Source organism: Rhincodon typus, chromosome 45 (genome assembly GCF_021869965.1).
Source record: "Rhincodon typus isolate 14 chromosome 45, sRhiTyp1.1, whole genome shotgun sequence".
NCBI lineage: Eukaryota > Metazoa > Chordata > Chondrichthyes > Orectolobiformes > Rhincodontidae > Rhincodon > Rhincodon typus.
In genome coordinates, this window is record NC_063376.1 from 4,785,144 (window position 1) to 4,812,797 (window position 27,654).

At 44.3% G+C, this 27,654-nt stretch overlaps 1 protein-coding gene across 1 annotated transcript; it reads right to left on the reverse strand.

Moving 5' to 3' along the window:
* Positions 1–941: 941 nt before the first annotated feature.
* Positions 942–26,398, reverse strand: LOC109926716 (polyunsaturated fatty acid 5-lipoxygenase-like). The gene is made up of 14 exons (XM_020526564.2): positions 26,123–26,398; positions 20,199–20,397; positions 17,765–17,846; positions 17,289–17,411; positions 16,661–16,767; positions 14,666–14,835; positions 14,157–14,300; positions 12,583–12,786; positions 12,337–12,423; positions 8,552–8,721; positions 6,393–6,514; positions 3,674–3,774; positions 2,282–2,452; positions 942–1,499 (listed from the first exon to the last, which is right to left on the reverse strand). The coding sequence occupies exons 1-14, from the start codon at positions 26,270–26,272 to the stop codon at positions 1,320–1,322; spliced, it is 2,010 nt and encodes a 669-aa protein (XP_020382153.2). The 5' UTR covers positions 26,273–26,398; the 3' UTR covers positions 942–1,319.
* Between the last annotated feature and the right edge of the window lie 1,256 nt (positions 26,399–27,654).

The following is a 27,654-nucleotide window of genomic DNA, read 5'->3' on the forward strand; positions in this document are numbered from 1 at the left end:
GCGCAGCGGCCTCCCGTAGTGGCCTCCCGACATGGTCTGGCGTCCTCCTGGCCTCCCACTGCAGCCTCCCAATGTGGCGTGGTGACTTCTCAGCCTGGCGCATGGCAAGGCGACCTTCCGGCTTCCTGAAGCAGCCTCCCGGCATGGCATATCACCGGTGCGGTGTGGAGCCAGGGCCCATTGCAGACTGGAACCTAGATGCCAGCATGGTCTGCTGTACTCAACTTTTATTTCTGTACTGTCTAAAATCGTGTAGCAAAAGAAGCTGTGCCTAGGTACTTTTGTATCTAAGTCGGCGCTGTAGTTGGCAACATATAAACTTTTCACTTTACTCATTGGGTATATGCGACAATAAAGGCTATTCTGTTCTGTTCAGAGGACCGAAAGTGGAGTAAATAGCAGGCTCTTCATGGTGGGCTGGGGAAGGGGAGGTAAGAAACTTCGGTGTCTGTGGGTTCGGTTGCAGCTAAAACAGCCCTAATGGCATTGTGAGTCAACCCACAGCAGGAGGACTGCAGCAGTTCAAGAAGGCAGGTCACCACCACCTTCTCAAGGGAAACTTGAGACAGGCAATAAAATGCTGGCCCAGCCAGCGACACCCACATTCCATAAATTAATTTAAAAAAAAGGCTTCTCCCCCACCACCCAGTGAGGGGATGGGGCAAGGGGCATTGAAAACCCAGACTACAATCAACAATACCCCAGGATGCACATCAACACAGCCACTGCAGGTAACAAGCAGTTTTCATTCTAACACCCTCAGGTTCTGTAGAGAGACTTGCATCATAAACTGGGAAGTATCGCCGAGTGCTTGGTAGAGCTGCCTATTGCAATTAGCTCTATTCCTGGAGGTTTCATTTATTGGCAGTGCATTCGTCCCTCTGATCTACCATCTTCCTATGCCAATTGGAAAGCAAAATAAGACTCCTTACCCAATGGGGTGATGTTTGATTGTCATCTAAATATCGTTTTATTCCAATTTTCGAATGGTTTTATGCCTAGAAAAGTGGTAAAGGAAAATGACAAACGTAAGATCTTTCTTTAATGCCGCTATTACCCCAGTGTCGCACAGGGCCATGTCCTGGAAATTAATTGTCAAAGTTTGGAGATTCCACACTAATCCTTGAGAGTTGGAAACCTCACCAAGTGGACAGATATCTTCCTGCAGAGCAGGAAGGGTATGCTGGAAGGTGAAATTGGGAAGCTCCACCCCAGCTTTCTTCCTTTGTGGGACCAAGGATATAATATAATATTCTTTTTGATGTTGTCATGGGTCTGATTGGTCCTGGTTGGGTTGCAAAGGGGCTGTAAGTGAAGATTCAGATGCTGATGCTGTTCTCAATGTTGGAAGGTTTCAGGTACTCGTATGACAGAGGCAATCTTTTGTTACGCTCCTGAATCCGCTTCTCAATCTGCTCCAGGTCTTTCTGAAACTCTGTGATGATTTGCTTGGCCCCTTCCTCTGTAAAGTATTCCTCATCAAAAGAGCCCAGTAATATCTGAAATAAATATTATTTTGTTTAGAAAAATGCGAATTGTGTTATAGATAATTGTAAGACATCTCCTCTCCACTTTCTGAGAAAGGGTCACCGGACCCGAAACGTTAATTCTGTTTTCTCCTTCACAGATGCTGCCAGACCTGCTGAGCTTTTCCAGCAACTTTGTTTTTGTTCCTCTCCACTTTTGCTTGTCCAGCCAGAGTGTGTGAGAGAGAATGCGTATGAGAGTGTGTACTGCTGTATTTCTATGTGAGAAAGTGTGTATTTCTGTGTAACTGTGTGTGTGTGTCTGTGAGAGAATGTGTTCTTGTGTGTTTGTGTGAGTGTGTGTAGATAACAGCAAATGTATGTGGTTGAGTGTGTGTTTGAGAGGGTGTGCATATATGTAAGTGTGTGAGTGAATGTGTGTATCTGTCTATGTATGTAAGGTTGAATATGTCTGTGTGCATGTAATGGTGTGTGTGTCTGTGTGTGTGAGTATCTGCATGTGAGTGTGCATATCTGTGTCTGTGTGTGTTAGTGTGTGTCAGTGGGTGTATGTTAGTTTCTGTGTGTGTTAGCATCTGTATGTGTGAATGTTGGTATCTGTATGTGTGTCTGTAATGTATGTCTGTGTGTGTACATGTCTGTGTCTGTGTGTATCTGTGCATGTGTGTGGATTAGTATCTGTGTGTGTTAGTATCTGTGTGTGTTCGATGTGGGCAGCATACATCCATACAACACTCCCTGTGACTGTTTATGTTAAGAGACCTCACTTTCAGGAGAGCCGATGGATGGCTTACCTTGTTGGGAAGTGGTCGGCCCAGGTGCCAGGTGAAGGCCATCTGCACAGCGGACTGGCTCATGTCTGGCAAGGTTTCCATGAGGTTCTCAATTGAAATGTTGTCCTTTTTGACTGGGGGAGGCTGTCTCATAGTACAGGGGCTGTTTGGTACCCAACACGACCAGTCATACTGTCAAAAGAAGGAGGTCAAAGATTAACGGTCATACAGAAAAGTACACGCATCAATAATTCTGGTTCACTTGCTCAAAATGATGAGAGATTTTGGAAATAGGAGTGGGAAATACTTGGAGAATTCTTACACTTTTCAGATATGGAATGCCTGGCCATAGTGGGAAATGGGATCCTGAGTGGGTCACTTTGAGAGAGCTAGCTTAGGCTGGATGGGCCAAAGCACATCCCTCTGCATTGTAACTTTCTCTGGTTCTGCACCAGCAAGGACGGACGTCAGAGTTTGACACCACAGCATTAGCGTTAACCACAAAAGTCCCCTCGCCGCTTTTCCTCCCATTCCACCTGACTTCACCTCCTTTAAAAAGGAACAAGACCTACATTTATGTATCACTTTACACAGCCACTGGATGTCTCAAATTACTCCACAGCCAATGAAGTAGATTTTGTTTGACGAGTAGCTGAAACTGTAATGTAGGAAAGGCAATGTCCAATATGCGCACAGCAAGGTCCCAGACAGCATTGTGGTAATGATGTCTATTTGTAACATCGACTGTGGGATGGATGTTGGCCCAGGACACTGAGAGAATCTCCCTGTTCTCCTTCAAACCTGTGGGATTTTCTATACCCACTCAAGCAGGCAGCTGGGGCCTTGATTCAACATCTCATCTGAAAGGTAGCCCTTTTGGACAGTGCTGTACTTCCCCAGTATGGCACAGAGGGCTCAACCTCGAGAATGGTATTTGAATGTGCAACAGTAGTTAGATTCCAGGGTTCAATTCCAGCCTCAGGCAACTGCCTGTGTGGAGTTTGCACATTCTCCCCGTGTCTGTGCAGGTTTCCTCCGGGTGCTCTAGTTTCCTCCCACAGTCCAAAGATGTGCAGGTTAGGTGGATTGGCCATGCTAACTTGCCCACAGTGTCTGGGGATGTTCAGGCTAGGTGGGTTAGCCATGGGGATTGGATGGGATGCTGTTTGGAGGGTCAGTGCAGACTCGATGGGCTGAATGACCTCTTTCTGCACTGTAGGATTCTAACATTGTGAGACAGAGACTAGTGTGCTGCCGACTGAGCCATAATTAACACACTTGTCCTAATTTTGGATTCTTATCCACTCCAAAACCCCCACCCAACCATCCTGTCTCATGTGCTCCACACTCATCCCACTTGAGCCAACTTGACAGTGAGGGTTGAGTGAAACAAAGATGTTGACAGCTCATTACCTGCCCATTATTTACTGCAGCATGTTGGGCTGAGCATGTGAAGATCACCATGGTGAGGAACTTGCACATCTCGTCTCGGGTGTGAAGGACCGATGGGATTCCTGAAAGCATCCCACAAAAAGTTCAGTTAGTCAGGCAGAACACAAAGAGCAGAGGAGACACAATGGTTTCTCTTAAGGGATGCCACTATTGCAGAGCCCCTTGTTTTGCTTTCCCTGCTCAATTGAACATATTGGGGCTGGTTAGCTCAGTTGGCTGGACGGTGATCTGGTGTAATGCCAACAGAATGAGTTCCATCCCTGTACCGGCTGAAGTCACTATGAAGGCCTTGTCTTCTTAACTTCACCTGAGGTTTGGTGACCCTCAGATTGAATGGAAGAGTATCCTCTGGGACTGTGGTGACATTTGCTTTCATGGAGGGTGGAAACAGGTTATTTGACTGAATTGATGTTTGCAAGTTGCCCGTCACCCCATCTTCCACTCATCCTATCGACACACCCTTCTGTTCTTTCTTTCCTCATGGTCTTATCCAGCTTCACTTTGAACACACTTTGTTATTTGCCTCAACCAGTCTTTTCATGTACCCTCTCTGGATTATAAAGGAGTTTCTCCTGAACTTCCTTCCAGACATAGGTTGGGGTGTGCTCAAAGCAAGACCTGTGCTCAAAACACCCACCCCTCCCTGCCATAATATTCTACCTTCCCTTGAGGCTTCCGGAATCTCTTCTAATTTCGGTCTGATTCCCATCACCTTGCCATTGGCAGTAATTCCTTCCTTAAATCTCTACAATTCTATATTTCCTCTTTGAAAATACCCCTGAAGACTCACCTGTTTGACCAAGCTCCAATCACCTGTCCCTATTAGCTCATTATATGTTTTGGTGTCTAGTTTGGTTTTAATGATGTTCGTTGTGTGGGAGATGGTTTAATATATTTTTTTTTCTGCATCTTCAACTGCAATTTCATTCCACTTTTGGGGGTTTTTGGGGAGTTGGTGGAAGGATTTCCCAGAAATAAATCCATGGGCGATGGGTCACGTTGTGAGTCTTGAACCTGGACATCTAGCCCAGGGCGAGGACCATTTCCCATTTCTTCACAAGACCTCAGTTTGAAATGTTAAAAGTGCTAAATAAATGCATATTGATTCTTGTATTATTAAATTAACGGAAGTTCATAGTGTGGAATTTATTCAGTGGAAGTCCTTTACAATAAGATTTGTACAGCGTGAATTCACTTGTAGCAGAGGGGCTCTGTTGGCTCCCAAAAGAAGAAAATCTTTATTTAAATCTCCATTTTGCTACTTGAAAGTAGGAGTTTTCTTAATAATGTGGAACACTTATAATTGGTCCAGCTATAAAGCAGTCCAGCTATAATGCAATTTGGCTGTAATGTGGTCCATAGAGTCAGGGAGTCATACAGCACAGAAACAGACCCTTTTGGTCCAACTCATCCATACCAACCAAGTTCCTCAAACTAAACACTTTCCTAGCTATAACCCAGTCCAGCTGTAAACTGGTCTGGCTGTAACATGGTTTCACTTTTGGAACCCAACTCCTAAATTATAATTGACTTCCACTGTATTTGGCAATGTAGATCTTTTGAAATTGATCTGTTTAGTCTGGCAGGCTGATATTCAAATATTTAACATGGCCTTGCCAGAGCTGAGGAAAGATCTCCCACATGCCAATGGTTGCACATGCATTGTCTGTCTTCCATCATCTAAATTGTCATTCTGAAGACATGAGCGTAAGCGGTGACAATGCACAAATTGTTCAGCCACTACTGACTCCACAAGCGAACAGGCATCATCAGGAACAGTAAATAAGACTGATATTTCTCTCTTCCAATTATTCCCCTGCCAAGATATTCTGGCCATGTGATTTGTTTATGGAATTGTGCCAACTGAACACATTCTAGAGGCTAAAATAGAAATCTTCTTGCTCCAAATGGACACATTTAACGATTTTGGGGAATTGACAAAACTGCAATGTTTTAATCGATCCGTGTTTGATTATGTTAGATTGATTAAACCTGAGTGTGCAAAAAGCTTCTGGAAAGACCTGCGCAACATGTTCAGAAATTCTGTGAGTGCTGAGATATTTTAAAGCAATCTGAATAAGCCTGTTGTAAAGTTAAAGTAGTGTCATCCCTGGATTATCCTGAGGTAAATCAGATATGTAAAATGTAAAACAAACCAGTGAATACACAACAAAATCTATGACAAAGATGTTATTTCAACCTGCACATTAACCACTCCACAAATCATGCTGATCATAGAACTCCACAGTGTGGAAGGAAGTCATTTGGCCCATTGATTCTGCACTGACCCTCCAAAGAGCATCCAACCCAAACCCAGCCACCTACCATATCCTGTAACCCCGTATTTGCCATGGCTAATCCACCTAGCCTAGGCACCCCTGAACACTATGGACAATTTCAGCATAGCCATTCCACCTAACCTGCACATCTTTGGACTGTGGGAGGAAACCTGAGCACCCGGAGGAAACCCACGCAGACACAGAGAGAACGTGTAAACTCCACACAGACAGTCGCCAAGGCTGGAATTGACCCTGGGTTCCTGGTGCTGTAAGACAGTAGTGCTAACCACTGACCGACCATGCTGGCCCATCTTACTATCTGCTTGACCACAAGGAGCTTTTGTACTTCCTCACTCTACATCCTCTTCCCAATTATTCCTCAAGCAATTGCTTTCAGTTACCAATTCCTGGAAGGTCCTGAAATCCCTCCTGCGCCAGATCTTTAATCCAAGCCTGTAGTTCAGTGTCCTGGAGTACATCTTCGTCAGTCTCGTAGTAGAGCTCTGTAATGCCTTTGACGTACCTGGGGATCAAGACAGGTATTAAAAGTGGTTTTCCCTTGCTCAGTATTAGATCATTGAGAGATAGAGGGGCCCACCAAGTCCTCCACAGCTAACAATAGACTTCCTGGAACTAACAATTGTGGATAGTGTTAGTGACTGTAACAAGGTCAGCCAGGTGGACCTCTTGAATATGAGTTCCCTGATTGGGGCTATTAATCTGGTCCAATCAGGGAGGCCTGGTTGACAGAAATAACAGGAGTGTCAGAGGTTCTGCTAACTCCAAGAGCTGGCTCTGAGGGAGCTGGATCAGTGTCAAGGTCTCACCATGTGCAAACAAAGAGTGACTTTGGTGATGGGATACCGGCCTCTGTGCAGTTATTTCAGACATGACTACAGGTTTCAACAGGAAATTTAACTACTTGAGGAAGTGACACCCAGTCTTCACATGATACGTGCTATCCAACTGGGTTCAAAATAAGCTTTTGTGGGGGAGGCAGAATCTTTTGAAATTTTCTTGAGGGCTTGTTTTTGATTTTTGGGGTCTGTGTTTTGGTTGTCCAGGGTTCCGTTTTCATTCTCACTAACTCATTTATGAAATTAATTCAGTCACATAATAACAATACTGTCTGTATTTATGTTGGCAAATGGAGTGTTCAGGCTCACACTGAGAGAGAATAAGAATAATCTAATCTCATTAATTGCTTATGCTCCCTCAAACACAGAGCCACAGCACACAAGGAAAGCATAGTTTCCCAGATTCCACAGTATTTGCAATAGTGCAAGACAACAGGCATAGGTTAAGAACAAAGTTCTTTTCAAAATAACCAACATGCACTTCTAACACAAGAAACCATCACCCTAAACATACCTTCCATAGGCAGGTGAGGCCACAGCTAATGTGTTTCCATCACATATACACAGTGCTAGAAGATTTTAACCAAGCAGTTACTACCCTTTTAAACTGCACCTCAGATCCAAATCTCGGATTTAAGTTCATTACTAACCGAAATAGTTTATTTTCTCTCTTCCTACTTATCAGTTCCCCTTAATTTCTTGCATTGTAAGAGATGTCCACAGCTGCCTCTTGGTTCAGCCAGGATCTTCTTTGGGTAGAATTCCCTTTTTGTAATTCTAGTCTGCAGATCTTTGTAGTATTGAATGGTGACAGCTTAACCTCTAATACATCTCCAAAAAAAAAATGTAGATAGTGGAAAAAACAGAAGTAGTTTATGACATAATCATAAGAAAACAGGTTGGATTATGTTAAAGCGGGTTTGACTACATTAGCATTAGATAAAGAGATACTGTTACTTCTTAAGAGATATTGGCTAGGTCAGTGCTAAATGATTATAGAATAAATGAGCTGATAAATAACATAGACAACTGATTGGCACCTCCCAGAGTTAGTCATTTATGCCTCAGAAGGTAGAGCAATGTAAAGACTTCATATTAACCCTCTCAGGCCAAATGCCTTATGCAACATCTTGAAAAATTAACAAGACTGAGAAGGAGGCAAGAGTGTAATTGCAGTGATGCCCACTTGTCAAGAACCTATGATCGCAGTCTGATGTTAAAGTCATGGGACAAATGTATGGTTCTGGTTATTCAGAATCTAGCAACGTCCTCCTTGGATCAGCACCCAATCCCTTCTCCACCAGTGGCAACGGTGGGTACCATCTACAAGATGCACTACAGCAACTCTCTCATGCTCCTTCAACAGTACGTTCCAAACCCATGACCTCTACCAACTAGAAGGACAAGGGCAGCAGATATATGGGAACACCAGCCCCTGCACGTTCCCCTCCGAGCAACACTCCATCCTGATCTTTGGAAGTACATTGGCCATTCCTACATTGTCGTCAAAACAAAATCCTTGATATCCCTCTCCCAAAGGCATTATGGGTGAATCAACACCGCATAGGCTGCAACAGTTCAAGAAGGCAGCTCACTGCCACCTTCTCAAGGGCAATGGACATCAGCCTTGTCAGCAGCATACACTTCCCATGAATAAAAGCAAATTAAAAAATCCAGCTCCCCGAGTCTTAGCAGGAACTTACTTATTGATTGCAAACCAGAGTTGGAGGCCATCTTCTTGATAATAGTATTCCTTCAACCCTTCGGTCCCACGTTTCTTCAGGTTATCTGGCAGGCACATGGCCTGGTAGCTGAATGATTGAAACCCTTTCTGTGCAATGACATCCTGACCAACGCCTCCTGAGGCAACCACCTCGAGAACAGAAATGAACAAAGGAATATTGTCAGATTCCCTATTTCTGTATTTGTATGCACCAGGACAGAGCTTTCCGAACAGTGAGTTGCCACCCAGCTGAGATACTGGGGTTGTGAGCTCTCAGGCAGCAATGGTTGCCTTTGAGTGTAGAGTCATAGAGTCACACAGCATGGAAACTGATTCTTCAGTCCAACTTGAGCATGCCAACCAGACATCCCAAACTGACCTAATCCCATATGCCAGCATTTGGCCCATATCCCTCTAAACTCTTCCTATTCATATACTGAGTGAAAAAATCCCAGCCTTTCCAGCCTATTTTTATATCTCAAACCCTCCATTCTCAGCAACATCCTGGCAAATCTTTTCTGAACCGTCTCCAGCTTAATAATATCCTTCCTATAACAGAGGGCCAGAACTGGACACAGTGCTCCAGAAGAGGCCTCACCAACATCCTGTACAACCTCAAGATGACGTCCCAACTCCTATACTCAAAGTCAGATAAATGAATTGTCTTTGAAATGTTCCCTTTGCCCCATTCCCCAAAAGCCCCACACCCTCCACCCTGTGTGAATGGACTCCCTGGCATATTCATATACTTATTGTAAATGTTGTAATTGTACCAGCCTCCACAACTTCCTCTGGCAGCTCATTCCATACATGCACCACCCTCTGTGTGAAAAAGTTACCCCTTAGGTCCTTTTCAAATCTTCCCCCTCTAACCATAAATCTATGACCTCTAGTTTTGGACACCCCCACCCCTAGGTAAAAGACCTTGGCTATTCACCCTACCCATAACCCTCATGATGTTATAAGCCTCTATAAGGTCACTGATCAGCCTATGAAGCTCCAGGGAAAAGTCGCGACCGAGTGCTAAAAATTCATGTTCTTTTTGGAATGATGGGCATGGCCTGAAGGACCAATCTTTGAGGACTGATTCTTGTTATAAAAAGCAAGTGAAAGCCTATAAATACTTTTCCTCCAACGACTCCCCACCCAGGCTCACAGCTTTGGTCATCCTCAAGTCCCAGCACCGTGGTTGACTGCATCTTTGAAGCCTTGAAATGGGGGTCACAGTGGGAACAAAAATTGTGAAGTACTATTCTGGGATCAGGGTTTGGATTAAGCTGATGTGATTGGGGTTTTGGCTTTCTTTTAACTTAAGGATCACTTGATTAGACCACTTTTGGAATGCCATGTTCAATTCTGGTCGCTGTGCTGTTGGGAAAGATGTTGTTAAACTTGAAAGGATGCAGAAAAGATTTACAAGGATATTGAAGGAGATGAGCTATAAGGAGATGCTGGGTAGGCTGGGGCTATCTTCACTGGAAAGTTGGAGTCTGAGGGATGACCTTAGAGAGATTTATAAAATCATGAGGCGCGTGGATAAAGTGATAGCCAAGGTCTTTTCCCCAGGTTAGGGGAGTCCAAAACTAAAGGGCATAGATTTTAGGTGAGAGAGGAACGATATAAAAGGGACCTAAGGGGTAACATTTTCACACAGAGGGTGGTGCATGTATGGAACGAGCTGCCAGAGGAAGTGGTGGAGGCTGGTACAATTGCAACATTTAAAAGATATCTGCATGGATACATGAATTGGAAGGGTTTAGAGGGATATGGGCCAAATGCTGGCAAATGGGACTAAATTAATTTAGGATATCTGGTCGGCATGGACAAATCGGACCAAAGGGTCTGTTTCCATGCTGTACAACTCTATGACTCTATGATTGTTCGCAGATTTGTACTATAGGTATACTCATTGGTCACCCACTAGGTATGCTAGAAAAAAAAGTAGCATTACAGCATTCACATGCACTTTCAATTTCCGTTTACACCATCATAACCTTAGCACGTGTGTGCTCAGATGAAAATTTGGTAGGCATCAGTCAGCGCGCAAATGGTGACCTTTGCTGCCAATTGCAAAGTCCTGGCCAATAAAATTACAGAGTCACAGAAATGTTGTGGTGCTGCAGGAGGCCTTTCAGTCCATCATGCCTGTACCAACTCTTCAAATGAGCATCATTACCTACTGCAAATCTCCTCCCATTCTTCCCTATTGAACAAGCAGGGGCAGGACTTATGCAATTAGTGGTACAGCCTTGGGTGATGTTATAGAACAGAGAGAGACCTAGGGGTTCAGGTACATAATTCTTTGAAGTTTGCATCACATGTAGACCGGGTACTTAAGAAGGTGTTTCGCCTTCATTGCCCAGTCCTTTGAATGTACGAGTTGGGACATCATGTTGAGGTTGTACAGGACGTTGGTGAGGCCACTTTTGGAGTACTATGTCTAGTTCTGCTTGCCCTGTTATTGAAATGATATATTAAGCTGAAGAGGGTTCAGAAGAGATTTACTAGGTGTTGCCAAGTAAGGAAGGTTTGAGTTATAAAGAAGAGCTGGTTTGGCTGGGACTTTTTTCACTGGAGCATAGGAAGTTGAGGGGTTACCTTATAGAAGTTTATAAAATTATGAGAGATATAAATAAGGTGAATGACAGATATTTTCTCTAGGGTAGGGGATTTCAAGACTAGGGGCATATTTTTAAGGTGAGAGGAGAAAGGAGAAAAAGAGAAAAAAATATGAGGTGCAACTTTTTTACACAGAGAGTGGTTCATATGTGGAATGAACTTCCAGAAGAAGTGTTGGCTGTGGATACAGTTACAATGTTTAAAAGATATTTGGATAAGTACCTGAATAAGAAATGTTTGGAGGGATATGGATAAGTGCAGGCAGATCGGACTAGTCTAGTTTGGGATTATGTTCAGCATGGACTGGATGGACTGAAGGGTCTGCTTCCATATGAGTCTATGATTCTATCCTTAAATGCTTCATTCAAACAAGGGGAGGTCTGGAGGTGGAGTTGTCATGAAAATTTCTAGTATTCCAGAACACCAGGTTAATGCTCTGGGCCATTGGTTTGCATCCCACTGTGACAGATGGTGACATTTGAATCAAGTTTTAAAAATCTGGAATTTTTTTTAAAAAGCTAGTGTAATTGTCACAAAAAAACCTTGGTAAAAACATCTGGATCACTGATGTCCCTTAGGGAAAGAAATCTGCCTTACCCAGTCTGGCCTACATGTGACTCCAGACCCACAGCCAATGTGTTGATCTCAACTGCCCTCTGGGCAATTAGGGGTGGGCAATAAATGCTGGCCTAGCCAGCAATGCCCACATCCCATAAGTGCAAGATTGTGAGAAATAAGATCGTCTTGAAACAGAAGTTGGAGGATGACAAGGTGCATGAATACCAATTTAACATGCAGTGTTCTGTGTAGCAGTTGCCTTATTTCCAAGCCATAATGAATCCATCAAGATAACAAGGGCTGTGTGTGTGGTTGGAGGTCTACAAAGGTCTTGAGCTTGCCTTCCACAACTCACAAGGGGAAATAGCTATTCTCTTGTCCAATCAGAAACATTTGACCTAAGTTTCATTCAATCTCAGTGATTGAGCTTTTGAGTGAACTGACCTGGGTCCTGTTCTATTGAGTCTATTAAGTGGCTGAGCCCAATAAAAGGTCTTTGTTGCTATTGTTGCTGGCATCATTAAAGGAAGATTAAAGGAAGGACCCACCACACATTCTAAAGACACGAAGAGAGAAGGGATGACTCACCCTGGCAATGATGCCCTCCTTGCCCAGGAGGTCACTTCGGGCCCGGGTGTTTATCTCTAGTGTGTACCTCGTGTGTGGGGTGAGGAGCTGAAAATGGAGAGAAGAAAACACTAATGTCACAAAGCCAATTTAATCCTGGCAGACTTTGCTTCCAACATCAACCCCAGTTCCCAAGTAGATACCTGGTCACAGGAGGCTTTGAGGCGTCCCGAGAGGGCATCGCCGTATCTCCCACCCTCCCCTTACCTTGAAAATCGGGTGCACGGCAGGCAGCTGCCTCAATGTTGCAATGCAGAATGTTTCCCCCAGCAAGTGGGTCCCGCACAGGTGGTAGACTATCTGGTGCAACTGGAATTCCGAACTCCGCACCCAAATCTTTGCCAGGAGCCAGGCGTTTTCCGGATCCGTGGGCAGGAAAATAGGGTTATCGCATCCTGGGACTTGGCGGAGCTGTGGATGTGGAGTTGGTTGAGAAATAAGGAAATGTGGCAGGCCAAGCAAGATTTATATGCCCAACGTCCCCCCAAAAACTCACCAACAGGAGCCTTTCTCAACGCCACCCGATGTTGCCAATTCATATATCGCTTTCCCTAACTGATTTGTACTGTCTCTCTCTTTTGTTCCTTCTGTCCCTTCTACTGTCTTTTCTTGTATGCTTTCATTCTCTCTGTCACATTGCTTGTCTCTCTGTCCCACACCTTTCTATCTCAGTCTTTTCCTGATTGTGTATCTCTTTGAATGCATCTCACTTTCTCACTTTCTCTCTTTTACTTTCTTTCTCGCTCTGACTTTTCTGTCACTCTGTATCGCTCAAGTTTTCTCTCCTCCTGCCCCTTTTGTGCATTCTGCCAAATGGGAAGATGGTGCTGCAGTGGTAATGTCACTGGTCTAGTCATTTGGAGGTCCCGCTGTCCCTTGGGAACATCCCACTGCAGAGGGGAGATCAACTTTGAATTCAATTCTAAAGTTAAATTTTAAAAAGTCAATTCATGATTAAAATGTAGAATCAGAACAAACATCAAACAAAACCCCCCAAAAAACCAAAAGAACTGCAGATGCTGGAAGTCTGAAAAGAAACCCATCTGGTTCACTAATGCTGTCTTTACCTGGTCTGGCCTACATGTGACTCCAGACCCACAGCAATGTGGTTTTCTTATAGTAGGAGAAAATTACTGCAGATGCCACAAACTGTCCTGAAAACCAAAAATGCTGGCGATCACAGCATGCTTGGAGAGAGAGCAAGCTAATGTTTCGATGCTAGGTAGCTCTGATGAAGAGTTAAGTTAGCTTGCACTCTCTCCATGGATGCTGCCTGACCCCCCTGTGATTTCTGACATTTTTTGTCTTCAGTGGATTTTTCATAACTACCCTCTGAAATGACCAAGCTAGCCATCAGAACCTGCCAGGGATGTCCACATTACAAGAAAGGATAAAAATACTCTATTTATATTTTTCTCTCTTTCTTTTCCTCTTTTTGTCTATCCAGGCCTTCTTATTTGACTGTCCACTCCTTGCTCCCTGCTCTCTCCAGCTCCGTATCTCTTCCACTGACCTCTGTTCTGTCTTCCTGTCTATCTATATTTCCCTTTCTCTGCTGTGTCCTCTCTGCCTTTTGACCTCAGCCTCTTTTGCTTTTTGCTGTTGTCCATTTCTCTCTCTCTCTCTGCTCTTTCTGTCTTTCCATCTCAGTGTCTATTTATTTCTCTCTACCCTTTTCCCTTAAGTGCAACATTGTGAAGGGTAGAGTGAGTGGCACCTGTGGAGACATTTCTGTGGTGAAAAATAAGTATTTAAGAAACCCCACCAATGCTGCCACCTACCTGGATGGCAATTGGCATCAGCCTGTTCTCAGGATCCTGGTACAGGAGACAAATTGGAGCTACGATGTACTGCTGAGCTCCATTTATTACATTGGCAGGAACTCCATCCAAGACCTTGTAATCCACAATGTAAATGTTTCCTTTCTGAGAGAAACAATAGTCTTTAATGATCCTGGCACAGATTGTCACACAGGTTAGGAATTTAGGCAAACAAGTAACTCGCCCATCCTGTCCCTATCCTGGGAATGTTTGATGGAGGACAGTGTAGAGAGAGCTTTACTCTGTATCTAACCCTGTGCTGTCCCTGTCCTGGGAGTTTTTGATTGGCGACAGTGTAGAGAGAGCTTTACTCTGTATCTAACCCTGTGCTGTCCCTATCCTCAGAGTGTTTGATGGGGACAGTGTAGAGTGAGCTTTACTCTGTATCTAACCCTGTCTTTTGCCTGCCCTGGGAAGTGTAGTCACTATTGACATTGTAAAGGTCAATGTGTGTACACAGGCACACTTACCTTAATTTCCTCCTCCAGTGTGGAGCCTCTGAGGGATTGGCAGACCATTTTATTTGTCACTGGAAACTTCTCTGGGATCTCCCTGCACTTCTCAATCAGGCAGGGATTGCATCCATTCTTAAACTGGTATCCGAAAAACCAATCCTCCTTCCAGTGTTTCACCACAAAGTCTGGATGGGAAAAAAGTGGGATGGATGGGGAATAAATACGTTTGTTAAAAGCTCAGCACTCCTTAAAGATGCAGCACAGTGCCCTATAACCATGAATGTCAGGATGAGGTAAATGTACACAATGACTGGGATCTATCACTGGAATGCTTGAGCACCGGTAAGATGTCAGCCACTTTGTATTGTCTCTTCCTGTAACAAACATTCCTGACACACCATCAATGACCATCTCCAACAAGACAGAATCTAACCATCTCCCCTTGACTTTCTGAAACCCTTACTATCTAAATCCTGAGGGTTACCATTGACCAGAAAATGAACTGAGCAGGTTATCTAAGTATTGTGGCTAGCAGCTGGGAATCTTTTTTATTTTTATTTGCCTGTGGGATGTGGGCATCGCTAGCTAGGCCATGGCAGTCAGGGGAAGCGGTGGTGGTGGTGGTGGGAGATTGCTGGGGGTATTGGATGTTTGGTGGTGGTAGTGAGTAAAGGTACCCCCCAGCTTGTAGATGGCAGACAGGCCTTTGGCAGGTGGGGTTAGGAAGTAATTTTCTTGCCGTTGAGTCAAAATCCCAGAACTCCCTCACCAACGGCACTCTGATTGAACCTACGTTTCAAGGCAGCTTCTCAAGGGCAATTAGAGATGGGCAATAAATGCTGGCGCCAGCCAACAACACCCACATCCTGTGAGCGAATTAATAAAAAGACACTGAGTCGCAGATGTTGTGGGTAGCTTTCCCAATTAAAATCAATGACATAGTCATAGGGTCACAGAGACCCTTCGGTCCAACCAGTCCATGCTAACCATAGTCCCAAACTCGGCTAGTCCCACCTGCCTGCGCTTGGCCCAGCTCCCTCGAAGCCTATCCTGTTCATGAATTTATCCAAATGTCTTTAAAACGGTGTAACTGTATCCACACATCCACCACTTCCTCTGGAAGTTCATTCCACACATGAACCACCCTCTGTGTAAAAACATTTGCCCCTCATGTCTTTTTTAAATCTCTCTCCTGTTACCTTAAAAATGTGCCCCTTAGTCTTGAAATCCCCCATCCTAGGGAAAAGACAACTACCATTAACTTTATCTCTACCCTCATTATTTTAAACCTCCTATAAGCTCGCCTTCAACCTCCTACGCTCCAGTGAAAAAAGTCCCAGCCTATCCAGCCTTCCTTCATATCTCAAACCCTCCATTCCTAGCAACATCCTGGTAAATCTCTTCTGAGCTCTCTCTAGCTTAATAATATCCTTCCTAAAACTGGATGACCAGAACTGGACACAGTATTCCAGAAACAACACAGTATGGAGCTGGAGGAACACAGCAGGCCAGGCAGCATCAGAGGAGCAGCAAAGTTGACGTTTCAGGTTGGGATCCCTTTTCTGGCCTGCTGTGTTCCTCCAGCTCCATACTGTGTTGTCTCTGACTCCAGCATCTGCAGTTCTTGCTTTCTCACAGTATTCCGGAAGAGGCCCCACCAATGTCCTGTACAACCTCAACATGACTTCGACACGAGCACCACGGAAGTTGGGAATTCCAGTTTTGAAACTCTGAGAGGTAGGAGATGGTGTAATTAAGTCTTGTTTTTTAACTGAGTAGCAATCCAAAGGGGAGGATAAAGAGTGTGTGAGGTAGGGGGGAGTGTGGAATTAGAATTTAGGGGAAAAGTGGGACTTTCCAAGAGAGGACTATGAAAGAATCCTACAGATTTCCCAGCCTCAATGTTTTCCTATTAGTCAATACAGTTCCCGATTGAGATTTGTTGTGTTGGTCTATAGGATTCCCAATATCAAGTTATGGCCTTGAACCATAAAATTTGCAATTGCTTACTTCCTGTAACACTCTTAACTCGCCAGAAGATCCTCTGAAAGCTTTCCAGACTGTCCCAGGAGTCTCCAAACATGTTCACAAACTTCTTCAAGAAAAGTTCCCCTATACTGATCAAAAGCACAATGATTAACTTGGTAGTACTGAGCATGAATATCGTTGAAGAGAGGTATAGAGAGAGAGATGCAGTCAATGCTTTTAGCCTCGCACTCATCAGGACAGAATGGCAAGAACACCTCGTCTCAAGGGGAACAATAATTTACGTTGCATGAGAAAAGGGAACTGATTTAAATTTAATAAGTGTTGAATTGATACTGGTTAACAAAATAACTGAAAGAACTGCAGATGCCGTAAATCAGAAAAACAGAAATTACTGGTAAAGCTCAGCATGTCTGGCAGCATCCAGGGAGAGAAATCAGAGTTAATGTTTCGGGTCGAGTTCTGAGGAACGGTAACTCGATCTGAAACGTTAACTGATGCTGGTTGCTTTGCTCATGGCAACATCTTGGTTTATCAAGTCTGCTTGCCAACCATTGAATACCCTCTTAACATTTCGTTGTTTTCTCTGCTTTGATTAGCAAGACTATATTTTCTACCTTCTTATCCATGGGAGCCATTTTGTGGTACTCACGCCACATAGAAGGAGTGTTTGAAGTCAGCGCGTTTATCGTCATCAAATTTGACATCTGGGTGAAGGTCCGCCTCTGTTTCAGCCTCAATGCATTTGGTTACTCCAGGTTTCCACAGCTTCCACCTAGGACACATGAAGGAAGCTGTGACAGCATGTTCTGCGCATATTTACACCCCTGCTCTGAGTAATCCTGAAGGCTTGACCAGTGGGAGGCTGGTCATGGCACCACCCATCCTAGGTTCTAACCCTGAATGGGCTTCAAGCCCAACGAATCCCACTCCATCGAACCGCAACTCGTGCCCCATACTCCCACTGTGATCTGTCGGCATGTCCATCCCCAGGATACGTTATCTTTCTATGCCAGCTGGAAGGCAAGTTGACTCATTCATTGGTGCTGATGAGGCAGAAAAATCTTTGCCCTGATTTTCAGTGGGTCATGATAACACAGGCCCATATGATGGACTGATCGCTGTTACCTGTATAGCTTCTGCCTGTCCTGCAGTTCCTTCTGACGATGGGACTGAAGTTCAGGCATCTTATCATCAAAGGGTCTCTTTGCTGTGAAAACAAAAAAGCTTATTTAAACTGTAACATGAAGAGGGACCGTTATTAATTTATGCAGAAACTACAATGCACAGGAAGACAGGGACCACAATTAATATATATAGGTAATACTAGTAATGTAATAGGGAGGTGATAGCCTAGTGTTATTATTGATGGACTGTTACTCCAGAGACCCAGGTAATGTTCTGTGGGCCCAGGTTCAAATCCCTCCACTGCAGATGGTGGAATTTGAGTTAAGAGTGAAATGTTGACCATGAATCCATTGTGGATTGTTGGAAAAAAACATCTGGTTCATTTATGTCCTTTAGGGAAGGAAACAGCTTTCCTCATCTGGTCTGTCCTACATGTGACTCCAGATCCACAGTAATGTGGTTGATTGTTAACTGCCTTCCAGGGATGGCAATAAATGTCTTCATCCCCTAAATGAATAAAAAGTTAACAGGAACTGCTGCTAATATACACAGGAAAACAGGGACTGCAATTAAAATACACAGGGAACAGTGGTTAGCACGGCTGCCTCATAGCGCTGGGTATCCAGGTTCGATTCCACCTCTGGTGATTGTGTGGAGTTTGCACATTCTCCCTGTATCTGTGTGGGCTTCCTCCAGACTCCTCAGTCCAAAGATATGCAGGTTAGGTGGATTGGTCATGTTAAATCACCCTTTAGTGTCCAGGGGGATGTGAAGGCTAAGTGGATTGGCCGTGGGAAATGCAGGGTTATACAGTGTAGTGGGTGGATCTGGGAAAGATGCTGTTCAGATGGCCAATGTGGTCTCAATGGACTGAAAGGCCTGCATCCGCACTCTAGGGATTCTATGATTCTATGATATTAAAGTCAAGCCAGTACTGGCGGCCTATGCAATGAAGTGATCCAAATTGACACTTGGCAAGTTAAAAAAAGTGTGTACTGATGTAGGGAGAGAAGGTAGACACAGGATGGTTTGTGTAGCCCTTAAATTTAACACCTCTGCACTCCTCCCACTCAGCTCATCTTCCTCACCAGCCTCTGCATCAAGTGTCATGAAGTCTGATGTAAATCTATTCTGATAGCGCTCCCTGCCCCGGCCAGTGATTTGGTTATTTTCTTTCCCTCCAAGGTCTTGAGTCCATCCAAAACTCATATGCCAATTCACACCATATCCCGTTCACCCATCAACCCAGTCCTTGCCAATGGCTGGGCAATCCTTCGATTTTGAAATTCTGATCCTTGTTTTCAAACCCCTTCATGTCCTCATGACTTGCCATTTCCACAATTTTATAGAATCCCTACAATGTGGAAACAGGCCCGTTGGACCAACAAGTCCACACCAACCCTCAGAGCCCCCCACCCATACTCATCTCCCTAATCTACACATCCCTGAATACTATGGGCAATCGACCTAGCCTGCACATCTTTAGACTGTGGGAGGAAACCCATGCAGACACAGGGAGAATGTGCAAACTCCACACAAACAGTCATCCAAGGGTGGAATCAAACCTGGGTCCCTGGCGCTGTGAGGCAGCAGTGCTAACCACTGAGCCACCGTGTCACCGTGTCACCCCACAGTAATAATCTCCTGCTACTTTCCATGATCTCTCCACTCCTCCAATTCTGCCCTCTTGAGCATTCTCTGATGGATTGGTGGCCATGTCTGGGGCCCTAAGCTCTGGAATTCCCTCCCTAAACCCATCCACCTCTCACTCCCTCCTGCTTAAAGCCTACCCCATGACCAAAGTTTTAATCCTCTGTCCCAGTGGGTGACTCAGAATCTTGTTAGTTCTCCTGTGAAGGCACATGGGGATGTTTTGAATTGGAATTTTTATAGATGACCCATAGAAGATATCCTATCTGGATGCATCACAGCTTTGTGTGGCAACTGCTCTGTTCAAGACCACAAGAATTTACAGAGTTGTGAACAGAGCCCAGTCCATCACACAAACCAGCCTTCCATTTATTGATTCCATCTATCTCAGGAAAGCAGCCAACATAATCAAAGACCCCTCCCATCTGGTTATAGTCTCTTCCATCCTCTTCCATAAGGCAGAAGATACAAAAGTTTGAAAGCACGCACCAACAGATTCAAGAACAGCTTCTTCCCCGCTGTTATCAGAATTCTGAACGGCCCTCTCATATATTAGAGTTGATCTTTCTCTACACCTTCTCTGTAGCTGTAACACTATATTCTGCATTCTGTTCTATTACCCTGATGTACTTATGTAACATATGATTTGTCTGGTTAGCACACACAACAATACTTTTCACCGTAACTCGGTACATGTGACAATAATAAATCAAATCAAATCAAAAGTTGTTCTGACTTCACATCAAGCTCCAAGTCCTCCACCAGGCAGTATTCACACACTAACCTGTTCCTTGCCGAACACAGATGACGTTCTCTTCGCTCATCCACCTGTAGCAGGGGAAGTGCAGGACATCCCCTGAGGGGGTGCATACTGTCAAATAACGGCAAAACCAGTCATCTTCCACTAGGAACTTCACTTTCTCCAACTGCACCCACCAGATTGAGCCCAGCTCCCTCTCACTTTTCACCTCATATTCATCCACCTGGCCAAACGAATGAGAAGACATGTTACACAGAAAGTAGGAGTAGGCCATTCAGCCCTTCAAATCTGCTCTGCTATTCAATATGATCACGGCTGATCCTCTATCTCAAAGCCATATTCGCAGTCATGCCCTTTGATGCCTTTAATATCTAAGACAAAATGATCAATTTCCTTCTCAAATATTCTCAATGACCCAGTCCCCACAGCCTTCTGTGGTAGCAAATTCCACAAGTTGACCACCCCCTGAGTGAAGAAAAGTTTCCCCATCTCTGTGCATTAGGATAATAGGTCGGCACAACAATGTGGGCCGAAGGGCCTGTACTGTGCTGTACTGTTCTATGTTCTAAATGGCCTACCCCATATCCTGAGACTGTGACCCTTGATTCTCAACTCAGCGGGACACTTAAAGGTCTAAAAGAATATAAAAGAATCTGGAAAGTGCAAAGGAAAAAATACACAGATTTACATGGATGATGCTACAGGTCAGTGGGGATGATAGTTGGCCTTGGAACATAGGAACATAAGAAATGTGAAGTGGTAATAAGCCATTTAGTCTGTCATAGTAAATAGCTCATGGCTGATCATCCACCTCATAGGCCATTTCATCCCCATTATCTCCATAACCCTTGATGTTGTGGGTCTCCCGAAATCTGTCATTTTCAGATTGCAAATAAACCTGCTCAATGATTGAGCTTTCATAACCCTCTGCGGTACAGGACTTCAAGGATTCACCACTTTCTGAGTAAAGATGTTCCTCTTCATCTCAGTCCAAAATGGCTTGCCTTCTATTCTGAGGCTGTGTCCCCTTGTTCTCTACCCCACAACCAAGGGCAATATCCTACATGTCCCTGCTGAGACCATATTCTGGTATACTGTATCTAGTTTTGATCTCCATATTTGAAAATGTAGTTGTCTTAGAAATGGTGCGTAAGGTAATGGTTCTGAAAGGGTTAACGTTGGAGCAGCAATAAACTCCACTCAATCAAATTGTGTCTCAAGAGCTTAACTGGAGAAAAGGCAGATCATGCAAGGCTCTTATAGGTCAAAGACTTACATTTACAGGTCTCTCGACAGTCTTAGTTAGCAACAATGGCCTGGATATTCTGCTGGCTAGGTAGTTGTTGGAGCAATATAGACTATGTACCTACAGAACAGTGGTTCAAGCAGGCAGCTCAGCTCCAGGGCAATTAGGGATGAGCAATAAATGCTGACGTTCACATCCCATGGGAGATGGAGAAAATTTGCGAGAAAAACGCGTTGGGCTACAAAAAGTGCGTTGAAATTGGACCAAACCATATTCTGTTTGTATGGGGCTTAACCAAGCATAAAACTGAAAGGCTGTGTGTTTGTTGGTATGTTCTACCAGTTTGCTCTTGGTGATAGTATGCACAGTTGGTTCCTGCAGAGCGCAGAATGTTCTAGAAATTGGATGGGGTTATTTTAGTTTCTCTGAAAGCACAATATCTCTCTGTTCAGCCTGCTTGATGTTTGGTTCACACGCCAAGCCAAACATCTTCTGACAAGTCAGTCTCTGGGTGCCAAAAAGGTGTGGCTGGGCACGGTGCTCACTTGTGTACAGGGGTCACATATTTTTCTATATTCCATTGATAAAATCGCTCTGCTCATTCAAGAGCCTGAATGTTAAATGAGTGCAAGGGGAGCAACCGCACAGCTGACTTCTAGAATTTCTCACTTCTGTGGCAGCCTTTGTGATCTCAAAACGTCTCCGAGCAGGTGATAAGCAGCTAGGTGAGCAAACAGTACTGAGATGGTAGGAACTGCCGATGCTGAGCTCTGTCTGCAAAAGTGACTCCGAGCTTCCAGCTACCTGTCATTTTGACACACCATTGTGTTCACCTCCTAACATTTCTGTCTCAGGCCTACTGCAGTGCTCCAGTGAGACACAACACAAGCTGGAAGAATAACACCTCATCTTCCACTCAAGGACCTTACAGCCTTCAGGATTCAATATTGAGTTTAATAATTTTAGGGCCTAAACATGTCTATTACCCAGCCCACACACCAGGTCGTGTCATGACATGGTATGTTTTCTGCACAGCCAGTGTATTTTCGCCCACTCATAGTCCCCATTAGCATAAAATCTAACTTCTCATCTTTCCTGGCTCATTCCCTTTGTCTGCCGACACTTTTTTCTCTCTCTGGGCTCCCTTTCCACCCATCCACTCACTCTTTTCCCCGCCTCCCCACTCTCTGTCATCAGCACAAATTCTGCCTTTTCCTAGCTGCTTTCAGTTCTGATGAAGGGTCACTAGACTTGAAACGTTAACTTTGTTTTCTCTCCACAGACCAGCTGAGTTTCTCCAGCAATTTCTGCTCATGTTTGTATGAGACAATGATAGACTGTTTGGCCTTATGTTGGTTGAGAGACAAATACTGACCAAAGATTTTGGTCAAAATTCCATAAAGGGGATTCTTTAAGAAGGAAACTTAACTTTAGTTCAGCAATGACAACAATTTAAATTTATACAGTACTTTTTCACTGTATTTTATTGTATGTCTCACTGTAAAATACACATGACAATAAAAATCATTCATTCATTCATTTAATGTGATCAAACGTGCTACAGCGATTAATGGGAAGAATTATCAAGCTAACTGTGACACCCAGCTTCATAGGGAGATGTCAGAACAGATATCAAGAACCTTGGTCAAAGACATATATGATAAGGAGTATTTCAAACTAGGAGAGAGATTTCAGGAGTCACAGGAAACAGGGTCTTCAACCTCACCCGTCCATGCCGACCAGGCTTCCTAATCTGAACTAGTCCCAATGGACTGCGTTTGACCTGCATCTCTCTAAACCTTTCCTATCCATGTACCTGCCAAAATGTCTTTTAAACGTTGTAATTGTACCCACATCTACCACTTCCTCTGGCAGCTCATTCTGTATACGCACCTCCCTCTGTATGAAAAAGTTGTCCGTCAGGTCCCTTATATATCCTTACCCTCCACCTTAAACTTATGGCATCTAGCTTGGACTCCCCTCCACTGGGGAAGCAAATTCCAGGGCTTGGCAGCTGACAGTATCGCTGACAACAATGGAGTGATTAAAATCAGGATCAGAAAGAGAAGTTGAATTCTATTACAGTATTTCAAAAGGTTTGCCTTTGAGTGGTAAGCTTGAGATGGAAAGTATGCAGAAAGTCAAACAAATAACGCAGTATTTACATTCCTGAAAATGACTGTGTAGAGAGAAACCATGTTATTGGAGACACGTATTCCCATGTAAAGTTTAAGTTTCATTCTTGGCATTCATTCAGCTGAATTGACATCTATTTTATCAGAGCAGATCTTTCTACTCATGCATGTCTCTCTCAAAGTAGTGAATAATGCCACTTCCATGCCCACTCGTAGGGTATGAAATTGAACATCGCCTTTGGTAGGTAATCCTTATTGTCATCATGTCCATCACATGCAAAATTTGTCACCAGTTATGAAACTATTTGTGATGTGGAGAAAACAGTGCTAGGCTTTCAAGACTAGGGGGCATATTTTTAAGGTGAGAGGGGAGAGATTTAAAAAAGACATGAGGGGCAAATTTTTTACATAGAGGGTGATAAGAGTGTGGAATGAACTTCCTGAGGAAGTGGTGGATGCAGGTGCAATTACAATATTTAAAAGAAACTTAGATAAGTACATGAATTGGAAAGGTTTGGAGGGATATGGGCCAGGAGCAGGCAGGTGGGACTAGTTTAGTTTGGGATTATGTTCGGCATGGACTGGTTGAACCAAAAGGTCTGTTTCCATGCTGTGTGACTCAATGAGAATGGTCCCAGGCCTAGCTGGATGTCATAGAATCCCTACAGTGCAGGAACAGGCCAACCAGCCCTACAAGTCCACACTGCCCTTCTGAAGAGGATCCCACCCAGTCCCATACCCCTATTCTTTCCCTGTAACCCTGCAATTCCCATGGTTAATCCACCTAATTTACACATCCCTGAACACTCTGGGCAATTTAGTATGGCCAATCCACCCTAACCTGCTCATCTTTGGGCTGTGGGAGGAAACTGGAGCATCAGGAAGAAACTCCATGCAGACACAGGGAGAATGTACAAACTCCACACAGACAGTCACCCAAGGCTGGATCAAACTCCAGTGCTGGGAGGCAGCTGTGCTAATCACTGAGCCACCATGCCACCCCAACATGTTGGATCAGTGAGTATAGGCTTAAAATAGAAATAGTGAGATGCAACAGCAAAAAGCCATTCAAATCATTAAAGGCCACACCTAGCTTCACTCATACATCTGTTAACATAACGGTGATCAATACTAATTGCACTATTTCGAATCCAACGTGTGGTATTGACTCTTCTTGACGTGCATCAACTGGAATTGACCACTGTGACAGAGTCTGACCGAGGGTGACCAAGGTACCATAATATTTCCTCTCTACAACCTAAGATGCCTGTCCCCACACCTCAAATTCCAGTTTAGATAAAGGTGTATTGGTCATGGGTGTGAACGTGGCTGGTGTGAGTCTACAACAGATGAGGAGCAAAACCAAAAGATTAGCTGCCTCTGGGTATGTTGCTGCTCAATCTCAAGAACATGCCAGTGTACTGTGCCAAATTGGTATCAGTACAATAATGGAAACAAACTAAGTGCGAAAATGTTTTGCAACAATTGGCTCAGCAAGTAAAGTCTAGGGATAGAGTTCACCCTTCCCTAAGAAATGGAGATTGCAGAATTTCTCCATAAGCACTGATCAATGAACAACCTGCTAATGTAGAGATAACACAGCGTGGAGCTGGAGGAACACAGCAGGCCAGGCAGCATCAGAGGAGCAGGAAAGCTGACGTTTCGGGTCGGGACCCTTCTTCAGAAAAACTTGTTAATGTAGGTTTTGCTGCAGGCTGTTAAAGGAGTATATAATTCATTCATTAAGAGAATGACTCTTTCCTCTACAGGCCTTATTTTGGAAAAAAACTTTTGTGTTCTCAATTTTATTTTCTACAGGAGACACCCCTCTCCAAAATCGAGCTTTCATGCAGTGTCATACACTGGACACTTACACACACTCAGTAGGCACACGATACACTTAACACACACATTACATTCAACACACACACATTTCCACTCTTTCACAAACACAAACACATACACACATCCACTCCCTCATACACTCGCACAATCACTCTCTCACACATACACATACAGCCACTCTGTCTTTCACCCATACATATGCGCACAGACACACATCCATCTCAAACACACAGCCACTTTCTCTCTCTCTAACACACACACATTCTCTCACAGATTCATACATACACACCCACTCACTTGCATACTCACGTACCCATCCGCTTTGGCACATGCTGACTCCCACACACACTGTTGCGCACTCAGATGCACATACCAACTCTCTTACACTCACAGACACACACACCCACTCCCTCTTACACACACTCACATGCCCTCCCACACAACATACCCACTCTCATGCACATACACATACACACACACACACACACACACACACACACACACACAGACTTCTCTCACACTCACCCACTCAAAATTCATGCACCATGTGCAGTACACACCCCACTTTCTCTCTCGTATATTACTTACAAACTTTCACTCGCTGCAAGCATTCAGCCCACACACTTCTCTCTCTCTCTCTCTCTCACACACACAGACGCACACACACACATTCAGATACCCACACACACATAAATACAAAAAAAACCTTCAAAGGCACTTACACTTCCACGCTCCAGGTCATTCTGAAGCCACTTGTCCAGTTTGGTTCTCTGGCTTGTCCCTTTCTCTCCTATCAGAGAGACATAGATATAATTGTTTGTTCCTGAGTAATACGTTGTGCCTGTAGCCACCGTGACCCTGTAGGTGAACATCTTTTCACAAAGGTATGGAGAACAGAAAAGAAACAGTGCTGCTGGTTGAGGGAGAAGCAGCTTCTGAGTTAATCAGTCAGAGGGCAGGGCTAGTCCATACGTAGTCAGCACTGCATAACATCACAGAGCTAGGTTTCCTCCGGCAGGGCTATTAAACTCTGAACAAATACTAGGTGTGTATCAAACTGCATACCTGTTATTACAGGTCTTTGCTTAGTTCCGTAACATGAGACGCTGTCCAGAATTGCTGGATTGTGGCATTAACCCTTGCAGCTTAAAAGGCCACCTGCTGCCACAGAGAAGAGGGCACTTTTGGATTTACTGTGACATCCATCTGTGCGTCGACAAATGTCATCATGTTCCCTCTGTTAATTTCAATGCTTCATCCCAGAATTTACAGGATGAATACCTATTGCATTGCTATTTTAGACAAGAAGAGATCGCTTTTAAGATGTGATAGTCACTGGCAAGGGACTCGTTTGTTGCCTGCCTTAACAGCCTTGAGAGAGTGGCCCCCTTGAAACTCTTACAGTGTATCTGAACGGAGCGGCTTGCAAAGCTCTTTCAGGGACTGGTTGAAAATCAGTTATGTCTCAAAGGAAACACAAAGCTATTGATTGCCTCACGCCTACATTGCGAATATAAACAGTTATGCAATTCAAATGTTTTGGAAAGTGATGCTCGGTCTGGCCATTGTATTTCTTTTTTGCAATGAAATTAAAGGGGGGGGGGCACTTGATTGGAAAACTGCGAACAGCCCTGGCATAAATGCAAATCGCAATAAACTGCGTTAAGAGTAAAGGTGACCTATGTTTATGCAATAAATTCAGAATTGCAGTGAGAGTGCTGATCTTCAATGTATTCATGGATATACGTGTCGCTGGTGAGGCCAGCGTCTGTTTCCCATCTCTAATTGCCCTTCAACTATAGGAAGGATATTATTAAATTGGAGAGTGTGCAGAAAAGATTTGCAAGCATATTACCAGGAATGAAGGATTTGAGTTATAAGGAGATGCTGGATTGGCAGGGATAGTAGGAACTGCAGATGCTGGAGAATCCGAGACAACAAGGTGCAGGGCTGGATGAACACAGCAGGCCAAGCAGCATCATAGGAGCAGAGAGGCTGACGTTTCGGGCCTAGACCCTTCATCAGAAAAGGGGGAGGGGAAGGGGGTTCCGAAATAAATAGGGAGAGAGTGGGAGGCGGATAGAAGAGGGATAGAGGAGAGGATAGGTGGAGAGGAAACAAACAGGTCGAAGAGGCGGGGATGGAGCCAGTAAAGGTGAGTGTAGGTAGGGAGTTAGGAAGGGGATAGTCAATTCCTCCCACTTCCTACACTCAACAACTTCTCTTTCAATTCCTCCCACTTCCTACAGACAAA

Bases quoted from the DNA above. Each gene is read 5' to 3' on its own strand.
- LOC109926716 (XM_020526564.2), bottom strand. From the start codon at position 26,272: ATGTTCACCTACAGGGTCACGGTGGCTACAGGCACAACGTATTACTCA. The intron at 20,398-26,122 runs GTAAGTGCCTTT...TCGTTTGGCCAG, and splicing joins ATGACCTGGAGCGTGGAAGT to GTGGATGAATATGAGGTGAA. The intron at 8,722-12,336 runs GTGAGTCATCCC...TCTGTTCTCGAG, and splicing joins AGGAGGGCATCATTGCCAGG to GTGGTTGCCTCAGGAGGCGT.